Source organism: Hyla sarda, chromosome 4, assembly GCF_029499605.1.
Source record: "Hyla sarda isolate aHylSar1 chromosome 4, aHylSar1.hap1, whole genome shotgun sequence".
NCBI lineage: Eukaryota > Metazoa > Chordata > Amphibia > Anura > Hylidae > Hyla > Hyla sarda.
The window spans coordinates 189,787,403-189,799,790 of NC_079192.1; the positions used below are offsets into that span (position 1 = coordinate 189,787,403).

Genomic DNA, 12,388 nt, shown 5'->3' on the forward strand with positions numbered 1-12,388 from the left:
CAAAACAAAAAAAATTTCCTTTTAGATTTCTTTAGTCAACAGCCCACATATATTTTGAAAAATTTTAAGACTCTTCCTGGACTCTTTACTATGACACTTCCAACTTACTCTCTCTTTCCCCACCAAATTTTTCCAATGTTACAAATTTGGAGCATCTACTGAAAATCAATATTTCAAAATCAAATTCTTTGCTAGATAAAAAAAAGCTTAAGAGCTCATTCACACGGGCAGATCCACAGTGTATTTTACACTGCAGATCCGCCGACTATGGACCCTACAGTGCTGCCTCCAGATGTGCCTGCTCGAAGCAGCAATCCGCGGCTACGAGCAGACACACTGCTGCAATGTGCTAATCGCCGCACGAATGCGCGGTGTACTCGCACATCGCGGCCACTCCCTGAGCTAGGCCGAGAGCAGCCGTGATGTGTGCAACTATACTGCGCATGCACACGGCGTCTCGCACATTGCTGTGTGTCTGCTCGTAGCAGCGGCGAATTGCCGATCTGAGCAGGCACATCTGAGGCACACTGTAGGGGTCCATAGTCTGTGGCTGCAGCATAAAATATGCTGGGGATCCTTGTGAACGAGCCCTAATAAGGAGTCTGTTACAGCGACCATGGTTAGTCTTTTCCCAAAATCTGTTTTTGGAGCCGGACACACCTTAACACCTAAGTGACTCTCAGTGAAATTAAAAACTTCACCCCAAAAATCTCTAAGTTTTTGGCATTCCCAAAACAGGTTAAAGTTAGAATTCTTCATTTAAAATTTTGAACAATTGTTCTTCTCTCTACATTTAATTTTCCATAGCTGAAGTGGCGAATAATATAACCTAAGTATTATCCTCAACTGAGTATATTGCTATTGTTTATTCAGCATGCAATATATATAGTGTTCTTCAAAATACGATCCCACTCTGTGACAGTTATGGTGCCTATTTATTTTTCGCATTTACTTTTCATTTTTGACAACATATTCCCCTGTGCACTTCTCAGCAAAATCTTGTATAATTTCCCCAAGTGTCTCCGCCTAAATTCTCTGAGCTCAAATTATCAATAAGTGTGTGTGTGTGTGTGCAATGAAAACATCTTTATTTCCAGTGCACCTATATGCTTCAGCTATTTGAACATACCAAAATTTTATGTGAATCTACCAACCCTGGCTCCTCCCTTACAGTTTCAAAAGATTTTAACCCCCCCTCAACGAATAATGACTTACTAACGAATAATGACTTACTAATTCTACTCCCCTCTTTTCCCAAAATTCTTCACCATCGGGGTTCACCCACACTTTAGTGAAACTAAAATTACCCTTAATTTTACACAACACCCTAATTTCTTATCAATACTTAAGATGTATAAGAAGATTTGGGAAGTGCTCCACTTTTTTTTTCCAACTTCTAACCCCGATTCTACAGCTTCCAGTACTTTTTTATTTTGTGATTCATTTTCAAACAAATACCTTAATACCCAATTGGGTTTCCCTTTCGTAAAATTCTGCAACTTAATCTAGATAATACATTTTAAATTTAGGGAGTCCCCAACCTCCTTCTCCTTCGAGCCCAGTCAAAACAGCATATTTCATCCGGATTCTGCTTCGCCCCCAAAGTAACCTGCTCATTTCAGCTTCCAGGGCCCTAAACCATTTAACTGGAATCCATATCGGTGCTGCAAAAAGAACAAAGAGAATTTTTGGCAAAACCACCTTTTTTATCAGGCCCCACCCTATCAGCTAGGGACAAAAGGAGGTTCTTCCATACTCAAATCTTGGCTTGAAGTTCCTTAACCCCACCAGGACTCGCGTCCTCGACGAACCTCCCCCCCCCCCCATGTTAACGATCGCCGGGTCAATTCAGACCAGTGATTTGTGGCGATTCCGGGTCATTCGGGTTTCTGGTGACCCGGAAAAAAAGAGTGAATGGGGCTGTCCGAGACAGCCCCATTCACCCTTACCCAGCAGGAATGAGATGGCACAGGTGCCACCTCATGATCACGTGATTGACCGTTCGGAATGACCGACCAATCACTACCCTGCTGGGTGGTGATCGGGGCCTGCGGGGGTATCCTACCTTTGCCTGGTCTGGTGGGGGCCCCTCAGCAGCAGCGGCAACAGACAGGAGCAGCAGGAGCGGTGGTGGCGGTGCAGGCGGCAGGATATAGCAGGAGGGGAGGCCTGTTCACCTCCTGCTGTTGCTTAGCAACAACTCTCAGCATGCACAGCCAAAGGGCATGCTTGGAGTTGAAGTTTTGCAACAGCTGGAGTTCCAACTACAACTCCCAGCATGCTCTTTGGTAGTCTGTGCATGCTGGGGGTTGTAGTTATGCAACAGCTGGAGGCACATTTTTTCTATGAAAGTGTGCATCCAGTTGTTGCATAACTACAACTCCCAGCATGCACGGACAGCCGAAGGGTATGCTGGGAGTTATAGTTTTGCATCAGCTGGAGGCACACTGCTACAATTCCCAGCCTACCCTTTGGCTGTCAATGAATGCTGAGAGTTGCAGTTTTGCAACAGCTGAAGGCACACTGGTTGTGAAACAGAGTTTGTGTCCTAACTCAGTGTTTCGCAACCAGTGTGCCTCCAGCTGTTGCAAAAATACAACTCCCAGCATGCACGGAGAGACTGTACATGCTGGGAGTTCTAGTTTTGAAACAGCTGGAGGCACACTGGTTGCGAAACACTGAGCTAAGTAACAAACTCACAGTGTTTCGCAACCAATGTCCTACAGCTGTTGCATAACTACAACTTCCAGCAACCAATGTCCTACAGCACTGTCAGTGCATGCTAGGAGTTGCAGTTTTGCAACAGCTGAAGATTTGTCTTGTACATGGTACATTCACACGGGCAGGGGTTTAGAGCAAGTTTTCTACTGCAAGTTTGAAATGCGGCAAATTTTCTGCCGCAGCTCAAACTGGAAATACCCTATATGTGGATGCAAAATGCTCTGCAGACGCACAACATGGCTCAGAAGTGAGAGCGCACCATGTACAATCGAGGTCTAAATTGGTGATTTGCACAGGGGTGGCTGATTTTACAGTGGTTCTGACATAAACGCAAAACAATAAATACCTTCATGTGACCCCATTTTGGAAACTTTTCACAGAACGTAACAAGGGGTATAGTGAGTCTTAACACCACATAAGTGTTTGACGAATTTTCCTTAAAGTTGGATGTGAAAATGAAAAAAACAATTAACTAAAATGCTGGTGTTACCCTACAAGGGAAAATAGGAAAAATGCCCCCCAGATTTGTAGCTCCATTTCTTCTGAGCATGGAAATACCCCATATGTGGATGTAAAGTGCTCTGCGGGCACACTACAATGCTCAGAAGAGAAGGAGCGCCATTGGACTTTTGGAGATGGAGAATGTGTCCGAAATTGAAGGTCGTGTGTTTACAAAGCCCCTATGGTGCCAGAACAGTGGACCCCCCACATGTGACCCCATTTTGCAAACTACACCCCTCATCTAATATAATAAGGGGTACAGTGAGCAGTTACACCCCACAGGTGTCTGACAGATCTTTGGAACAGTGGTCCGTGAAAATGAAAAATTTAATTTTTCATTTGCACAGCCCACTGTTCCAAAGATCTGTCAAACAACAGTTGGGTATAAATGCTCACTGCACCCCGTATTAAATTCTGTGAGGGGTGTAGTTTCCAAAATGGGGTCACATGTGGGGGGGGTCCACTGTTCTGGCACCATGGGGGCTTTGTAAACGCACATGGCCCCCAACTTCTATTCCAACCAAATTCTCTCTCCAAAAGCTCAATGGCGCTCCTTCTCTTCTGAGCATTTTCATTTAAGTTGGATGTGAAAATGAAAAGAAAATAAAACATTTCACTATTTTTCAAATTTTTCATTTTCACGAGGGAAAATAGAAGAAATGGAGCTACAAATTTAGGGGGCATTTTTCCTGGTATGGAAATACCCCATATGTGGATGTAAAGTGCTCTGCGGGCGCACTACAATGCTCAGAAGAGAAGGAGCGCCATTGGGTTTTTGGAGAGAGAGAGAGTGTCCGAAATTGAACACCATGTGTGTTTACAAAGCCCCTATGGTGCCAGAACAGTGGACCCCCCAACATGTGACCCCATTTTGGAAACAACACCCCTCACGTAAATAATAAGGGGTACAGTGAGCAGTTACACGCCACAGGTGTCTGACAGATCTTTGGAACAGTGGCCCGTGAACATGAAAAATGTACTTTTTCATTTGCACAGCCCACTGTTCCAAAGATCTGTCAAACAACAGTTGGGTATAGATGCTCACTGCACCCCGTATTCAATTCTGTGAGGGGTGTCAATTCCAAAATGGGATTCAAACAACAAGAGGCCACTGGACACATACAAAGGTATACATTATAAACAACAATTTAACACCGTAAGGGAGTTAAAAAAAAAAGTACCTCTATATAAATAGGTGTACCAAATAAAACATAACTTTTATTCAAAATTAGATCAAGATGTGAGAACCAATAACATACTCTTAAAATCACTGACCTAGTCACATCAAGATAATGTCACATGTGTAATGCTATATAGACAGAACCCTACCGACCGACTTGTTGGTCAATATTTTAACGTGTCTGGTTAGACATCAGTAAGTACTGGCTCCATATAGTTGTATGGAGCATATTATGTAATTACCACCATATGTTGTATATAGAACTTAGGTACTATGTCTGGCCCTTAATAGGTGGTATAAATATCATTGCCCTATATTCCACTATAACCCGCAATGCCAGAGAACATACGGCAATGACCAATTTACCAGATATCACCACTGAGGTGACGTCATGTATGGGGACTGTCTATTTCATTTCTTATCGATGCGTCCCAATCACTTTTGCATACTGCCCCATGCCTGCTGTGCACCGCAGGTCTGGTGCTTATTTGGCTTATTTCGCCCACTAATAGTGGCTTAGAGATGCATGATGTAAGGACTCATTAAAGATGTGTTGGGAGAGCATTTAAAATCTCATGTTGTCACACCCCGACATGTTTCGCCACTCACGTGGCTTTATCAAGAAGATTACTGACAGCATTCAATGCTTCTTTACTGTAAGAGCAGCGAGACTGTGGAGTCTGGATGCATTTTGGAGAATAATATCACAGGTTACGGATTCTAGATCTATATCAACTCTGTAGGGACTCATTAGGGTTATAGGTTGAACTTGATGGACTCTTTTTCCGACTTTATGAACTATGTTACTATGTTACATTTGCTGCTATTCCTGTGAAACACCTAAAGGGTTAACACACTTTCTGATTGTCATTTTGAATACTTTTAGGGGTGCAGTTTTTAGAATGGGGTCATTTATGGGGTATTTCTAATATGACATCCCTTCAAATCCACTTCAAAACTGAACTGGTCCCTGAAAAATTCTGATTTTAAAAATGTTGTGAAAAATTTGAAAATTGCTGCTGAACTTTGAAGCCCTCTGATGTCTTCCAAAAGTAAAAACATGTCAACTTTATGATGCAAACATAAAGTAGACATATTGTATATGTGAATCAATATATCATTTATTTGGTATGTCTATTTTCCTTACAAGCAGAGAGCTTCAAAGTAAAAAAAAAAAAAAAAAATCCTACATTTTTGATGCAAGTATCGACGAAAATGTACCACTATCTCGGAATCCTATTCATAAGTAAAACTATCCCAGAGTTATTAATGCTTAAAGTGACAGTGGTCAGATGTACAAAAAATGCTCTGGTCCTTAAGGTGAAAATGGGCTTGGTCCTTAAGGGGTTAACTATGGAGAGCAACGTTAATCTATATATATAAAACTCAATGTGTGTGTGTATGTTCCAGCATCACACATCACGTCCAAACGGATAAAGATATTAACATGAAACTTGGCACACATGTTACTAATATGTCAACAACAAACATATTATAGATAATTTAACCCTTACTCACCCCCATTTGCCAGGGTCGGGGTTTTTGTTTTAAAGTCCCATACAAGTCTATGGGAAATATATGTTACTGCTTAACTTCCATACGGCTGGAGATATTTCGATAATAACTTGCTCACATGTTACTTATATGTCCATTTAAAATATAGGACAGTTAATTTAACCCTTAACTACCCCCATTTGTGAGGGTCGGGGTTTTTGTTTAAAGTCCCATGCAAATCAATGGGAAATGTATGTTCCCACATAACTTCCGTACGGCTGGAGATATTTCAATACCTGGTACACATATAAAGGGTCAGGAGAGGAGGTCGGGATATGAGGATGGGATATGGGGTTGGGATATGACAACAATATATGAGGACGGGATATGAAGTCAAAAGCTTCCTTCTTTTGTTTATTTTCCTCCCAACAAGGATTAGGAAGGAAAAACCGGGCAACGCCGGGCACTCAACTAGTTTAAAAAAAGATTCAACCTTCGCCGATCTCTTAAGACCCAGATAGTCTAATACCTCCTCCTGGCCCAACACTTTAATTCCCTTTATGGAGGGACTCACCTGGTTACCAATGGGAAGCAGGGCAGACTTATCACAGTTAGTTTTTAAACCGGATAGCCTCCCAAACTCCTCAACCACTTCTATAACCTTGGGGACCATGGAATCTGCATCCTCTAAAAATAATAGGAAAGTTGTCCGTGTATAAAAGCAGCTTATCATTTTCTCCCTTCAGACTGAAATCTTTAATATCTGGGCTACTTCTGTTATTCGCTAAGGTCTCAATAAAAAGAACATTTAACAAAGGGGAAAGTGGGCACCCTTGTCGAGTCCCTCTAGTCATGGCAAATGAATTAGTTAATATCCCATTCAAATTAATTTTAGCAATAGGAGTTTTGTAAAGTAATTTAATATATCCCACAAATCTCTCCCCAAAAGTCTCAAGCCTCTAGAGTATACCACAGAAATTCGCACTCCACCCTGTTGAATGCTTTCATGGCATCAAGCGACAGGGTGGAGCGACGAGGCTGTGTGCCCAGTTGAATATTAGCGAATGTCCTAATCAGTGTGGATAGGTCTACCCGGGGCAAAACCGGTCTGCTCCTCACCTATGATGCTCCCTATCACACCCGCCAATCTTCTGGCCAATACTTTGGCCAAGATCTTGGCATCGGTGTTAAGCAAAGAAATTGGACGATATGATTCTATTTTAATGGGTTTTTACCTTTTTTTTAAGATGAGTACCATCGTTGCTTCACACGTCAACAGAGGGAGGACACAAGAACTGGAAGAGTCATTAACTACAATACAAAAATATGGTAATAGGACACTGCCAAGTTCTCTATAAATATCAAATGGTAGTCCATCTGGGCCAGGTGCAGATGATCCCACACATGATTTAAGTGCTAGTTCTATTTATTCTACTGTAATCTCCATATTCAAACTTTTAATATGGAAAGGGTTAATGTATATGTGTTAAACCTTTATTAAATTCTTTATTTTACACTTTATTAAACCCCTTAGGGAACTTTTTACAAGAAATCATCAGACTCCTTATATAAATCAATGTAGTTCTATTGAACTGCAGTGATCTATGTGCTCTGTGCTTGATTGATAGAGCCTGCACCACGGACGCCATGGAAGGAGAGGCAAGCCCTCCGGTTACCTCAATAGTGGAACATCCCAACATTGGAATTAATGCTCTATTTTTATACAATGTGTGCACTGACTGCTCGCTTTGCTATAGACTTTAAAAACTGCAGCTTTTTACGTCTATTTTACTACCGTTTTTTTCTTTCTATTTTACAAAGTGTGAACATAGCCTAATACTTAAATGAGTACTAAATATTTGTAAACAGCATAAGCAATGTATCTTAAGATGTTTTCCATGCATCAATGTAATGCTGCTCTAGTTTATTGTGCAATGTTCTTTCTGCTTGCATTAATATTACATTCTGTTTGTGTCTGAATGACTTCTCTAAGTCTTTTTTTTTTTTCTTATGACACATAGTAATATTTATTTATTGATTTATTTCTGCAGTTTTCTATATGTCTGACATTGGTGTTTCTACTCCAGCTGTCCGCGGGCATAGTGGGATTCGTCTTCTCTGACAAGGTGATGTTTATTAGTCAGTACCTTTAATTGATTTAAAGTTTTATGTGGTTAAATTTGTGTTGCTTAGCTTTAAACCAATGAATATTTTCTACAATTAAGAAAAATTACATAGACAAAACAACATGTCAGAGGTGCCAACTGACATGCAGTGGGGATGGTTTATGTTGCAATTTTTGTTGTCATACTATAAAAGTACCACAGTTTCAACAAAGTTTGCAACAATAAATATTGCAAGTCAACATAGGAAACTTTGTAATATATCTTATTAGAGAAAAATGCCTCTTTCTTGACCCTCCTGCACTGATTATTCACTCACGTTTCACAACTAAATCCGTCTTTGAAGACTGATGTATCTGTTTCAGGCTGCCTTTAGAAATCTATGGAGAGCATAGGAAAAGGAGTAAGCTGCTGCAGAGAAACACACAGAGACAAAGCTGCAACTTGCAATGGGTCTATCTCACCTAAGTGCTCATGTAACATCTGGCTCTGGCCATGTTCGAAGAATTAAATGACTCTAGTTGGGCTGGAACTGCTGGGAGCTCACCTGTGTCATCTGGGTGTTGTTCTCAGCTCTGTTACCTATCAGTAAGGTGTATCCCTGATCACCTTCCTATATAAGCTAGGAGCAGGGATCAGTTAATTGTCTGTGAAAGGTTATACCTTAGCTGACACCTCCTGCTTACTGGATACCTGCTTGTTTATTGATCTTTGGCTTTTCCCTTGACTCTTTTCTTGCTCTGCGTTCCAGTACTCCGCTATCTCCTGTTACCGACCTCTGCTAGACTGACATTGATTTGACTGTGTGTGTATGTGTGTGTATGTGTGTGTGTCTTAGTGTATCTGTTAGTTTTGTGTGCCTCCAGCTGTTTCCCGGCTCCTACTGTTTTAGTATTTTATTATTTTGACAACCACTTAGCAGGGAGGGTTTGTCATTGTGGTTGTCAATACGTTACTTAGGGCGGAGAGGCAATAGGTAGGGACAGTGGCTGTGGGTGAGTTAGGGCTTCACTGTTCCCTGCCCATACGTGACAGCTCAATTCACAGTTGCTTTTTACTGCTGTATAATGGCCTCCATGCTTTTGCTTCTTCTTAGGATGCGGTATAGAGATATGGAGTAACAGGATCTCCTCTCTTCTGAGTACAGTGTGTGGGAGATATCATAGCAGTTAGGGCTCCTTCACACTGTGGACATTCCACTGGCAAAATTATTTTCAATAGGATGCTTCTGCTCTGTGCACAATGCAAAATCGCCACATGTTCATTCTTTGGGCAGAAATTCGCCAGATTGCATTGCTGTCTATAAGACGATGCACAAATGCGCCAATGACTCCGCCGGGGCCTGCTGCAAGCAGACATTCAGCCATCTGCAGTGTGAACGTAGCCCTTAGTCTCTAGAGCTGCTCTGGAGCTGAGAAAAGGGAAAACTGACAGATGGCTACAGAGGTCATAAGTGCCAGACACAAGTCATATAATGGTCGGAAATATCGCTATTCATGTTTACGCACATGACTTATCCAAAAAGTCATATGAAAGTACAGGAACACTTTAATTGCCCATACTATGGATTTATACCACATATAGAAACATGATATAGCTTGCACAAATGTAATATATATTATTTGTTCAGTAACTAAAATCCCATATGGATATATTTATTCATCATAATTTAAATCAAGTGGATTTTGATCACATTTACGGAGTCCAAAATAATCTCCCTATATAGTTACATAGTTACATAGTTAGTATGGTTGAAAAAAGACATACGTCCATCAAGTCCAACCAGGGAATTGAAGGGAAGGGTGTAAGGGGATAAGGGAAAGGGATGTAGTTTTATAATTCTGCATAAGCATTAATGTTATTTTGTTCCAGGAAGGTATCTAACCCTGTTTTAAAGCTGTTAATTGTTCCTGCTGTGACCAGTTCCTGAGGTAGACCGTTCCATAAATTCACAGTCCTCACGGTAAAGAAGGCGTGTCGCCCCTTTAGACTAAACCTTTTCTTCTCCAGGCGGAGGGAGTGCCCCCTCGTCCTTTGACTTGCTTGGCATTGGAATACATCCATCTTTTCTTTGGATGTAAGTATGTGATGGCAGAAAGCTGAGTACTTGGCACTGGTTCTTGTCCTAATAAACTATGAAAGATCTAGTTCATCAATTATTCTATAGATTGGTGCAACATCTTGCCTTCTGCACAACTCATTGATTTTAAGAGCATTTTCCTGGACCTTTTTATTGATGACCTTTATCAGTATCTCCAAAACGTTTTTCCTCCTGGTGGTGGCGGTAGGAAATCAGGTGCTGCAAGGTTATTAGTATCTGATCATGGGAGGTCAACATCCAGCACACAAAGTGATCTTGCCAGAGCCACGGCACCCACATACATAGCAAGCAGCAGGATACAGATGCATGCTTTTTGTAGTGACGATGCTAGCTTACTTCAGCTCAACTCCCACTCACTTTAACCTAGCAGGGCACAGTGTACAGAGCTGTCTGCTTCTGTTCTATGTGTATGTGGGATGCCCAGTGTCAGACCCCTACCAATCAGATATTGGTCATCGGACATATATTTAGTGGGGACTGCACATCAACTATATGACTGACACAATATCAGTGCATGTCAAAAATCCTAAAATTATTAACTGATTTATTTTTTTTTATTTCACACCTCAAAAAGTGAGCGTTCCTACCTATGAGATCTAGTTTAGGATACACATACAGTCATGGCCGTAAATGTTGGCACCCCTGAATTTTTTCAAGAAAATTAGGTATTTCTCACAGAAAAGGATTGCAGTAACACATGTTTATTCCCTTTGTGTGTATTGGAACTAAACCAAAAAAGGGAGGGAAAAAAGCAAATTGGACATAATGTCACACTAAACTCCAAAAAAGGGCTAGACAAAATTATTGGCACCCTTTCAAAATTGTGGAAAAATAAGATTATTTAAAGCATGTGATGCTCCTTTAAACTCACCTGGGGCAAGTAACAGGTGTGGGCAATATAAAAATCACACCTGAAAGCAGATAAAAAGGAGAGAAGTTCACTTAGTCTTTGCATTGTGTGTGTGTGCCCCACACTAAGCATGGACAACAGAAAGAGGAGAAGAGAACTGTCTGAGGACTTGAGAACCAAAATTGTGGAAAAATATCAACAATCTCAAGGTTACAAGTCCAATGCCAGAGATCTAGATTTGCCTTTGCCCACAGTGCGCAACATTATCAAGAAGTTTGCAACCCATGGCACTGTAGCTAATCTCCCTGGGCGTGGACATAAGAGAAAAATTGATGAAAGGTGTCAACGCAGGATAATCCGGATGGTGGATAAGCAGCCCCAAACAAGTTCCAAAGATATTCAAGCTGTCCTGCAGGCTCAGGTAGCATCAGTGTCAGCGCAAACTATCCATCAACATTTAAATTCAATGAAACTCTATGGCAGGAGACCCAGGAGGACCCGACTGCTGACACAGAGACATAAAAAAGCAAGACTACATTTTGCCAAAATGAGCTTGAGTAAGCCAAAATCCTTCTGGGAAAATGTCTTGTGGACAGATGAGACCAACATAGAGCTTTTTGGTAAAGTACATCATTCTACTGTTTACCGAAAACGGAATGAGGCCTACAAAGAAAAGAACACATTACCTATAGTGAAATATGGTGGAGGTTCAATGATGTTTTGGGGTTGTTTTGCTGCTTCTGGCACTGGGTGCCTTGAATGTGTGCAAGGCATCATGAAATCTGAGGATTACCAATGGATTTTGGGTTGCACTGTAAAGCCCAGTGTCAGAAAGCTGGGTTTGCGTCCGAGATCTTGGGTCTTCCAGCAGGACAGTGACCCCAAACATATGTAAAAAAAGCAGCCAGAAATGGATGGCAACAAAGTGCTGGAGAGTTCTGAAGTGGCCAGCAATGAGTTCAGATCTAAATCCCATTGAACACCTATGGAGAGATCTTAAAATCGCTGTTAGGAAAAGGCGCCCTTCCAATAAGAGAGACCTGGAGCAGTTTGCAAAGGAAGAGTGGTCCAACACTCCGGCTGAGTGGTGTAAGAAGCTTATTGATGGTTATAGGAAGCAACTGATTTGTTTTTTTCCAAAGGGTGTGCAGCCAAATATTAAGTTAAGGGTGCCAATATTTTTTTCCAGCCCATTTTTGGAGTTGGTGTGACATTATGTCTAATTTCCTTTTTTACTCCGCTTTTTTGGTTTAGTTCCAATACACACAAAGGGAATATACGTGTATAGCAAAACATGTGTAACTGCAATCATTTTCTGTGAGAAAGACTTCATTTTCTTGAAAAATTTCAGGGGTGCCAACATTTACGCCATGACTGTATTAACCCCTTAAGGACTCAGACCATTTTGACCTTAAATG

General features: G+C 41.3%; 1 protein-coding gene across 1 annotated transcript in view; it reads left to right on the forward strand.

The window, feature by feature from the left end:
* Positions 1-12,388, forward strand: part of TSPAN33 (tetraspanin 33) — a 71,876-nt gene that overhangs the window by 28,912 nt on the left and 30,576 nt on the right. Inside the window, exon 4 of the mRNA XM_056573128.1 lies at positions 7,948-8,022. Within this exon, the coding sequence (XP_056429103.1) occupies positions 7,948-8,022 (75 nt within the window). The remainder of the gene's footprint in view (positions 1-7,947; positions 8,023-12,388) is intronic.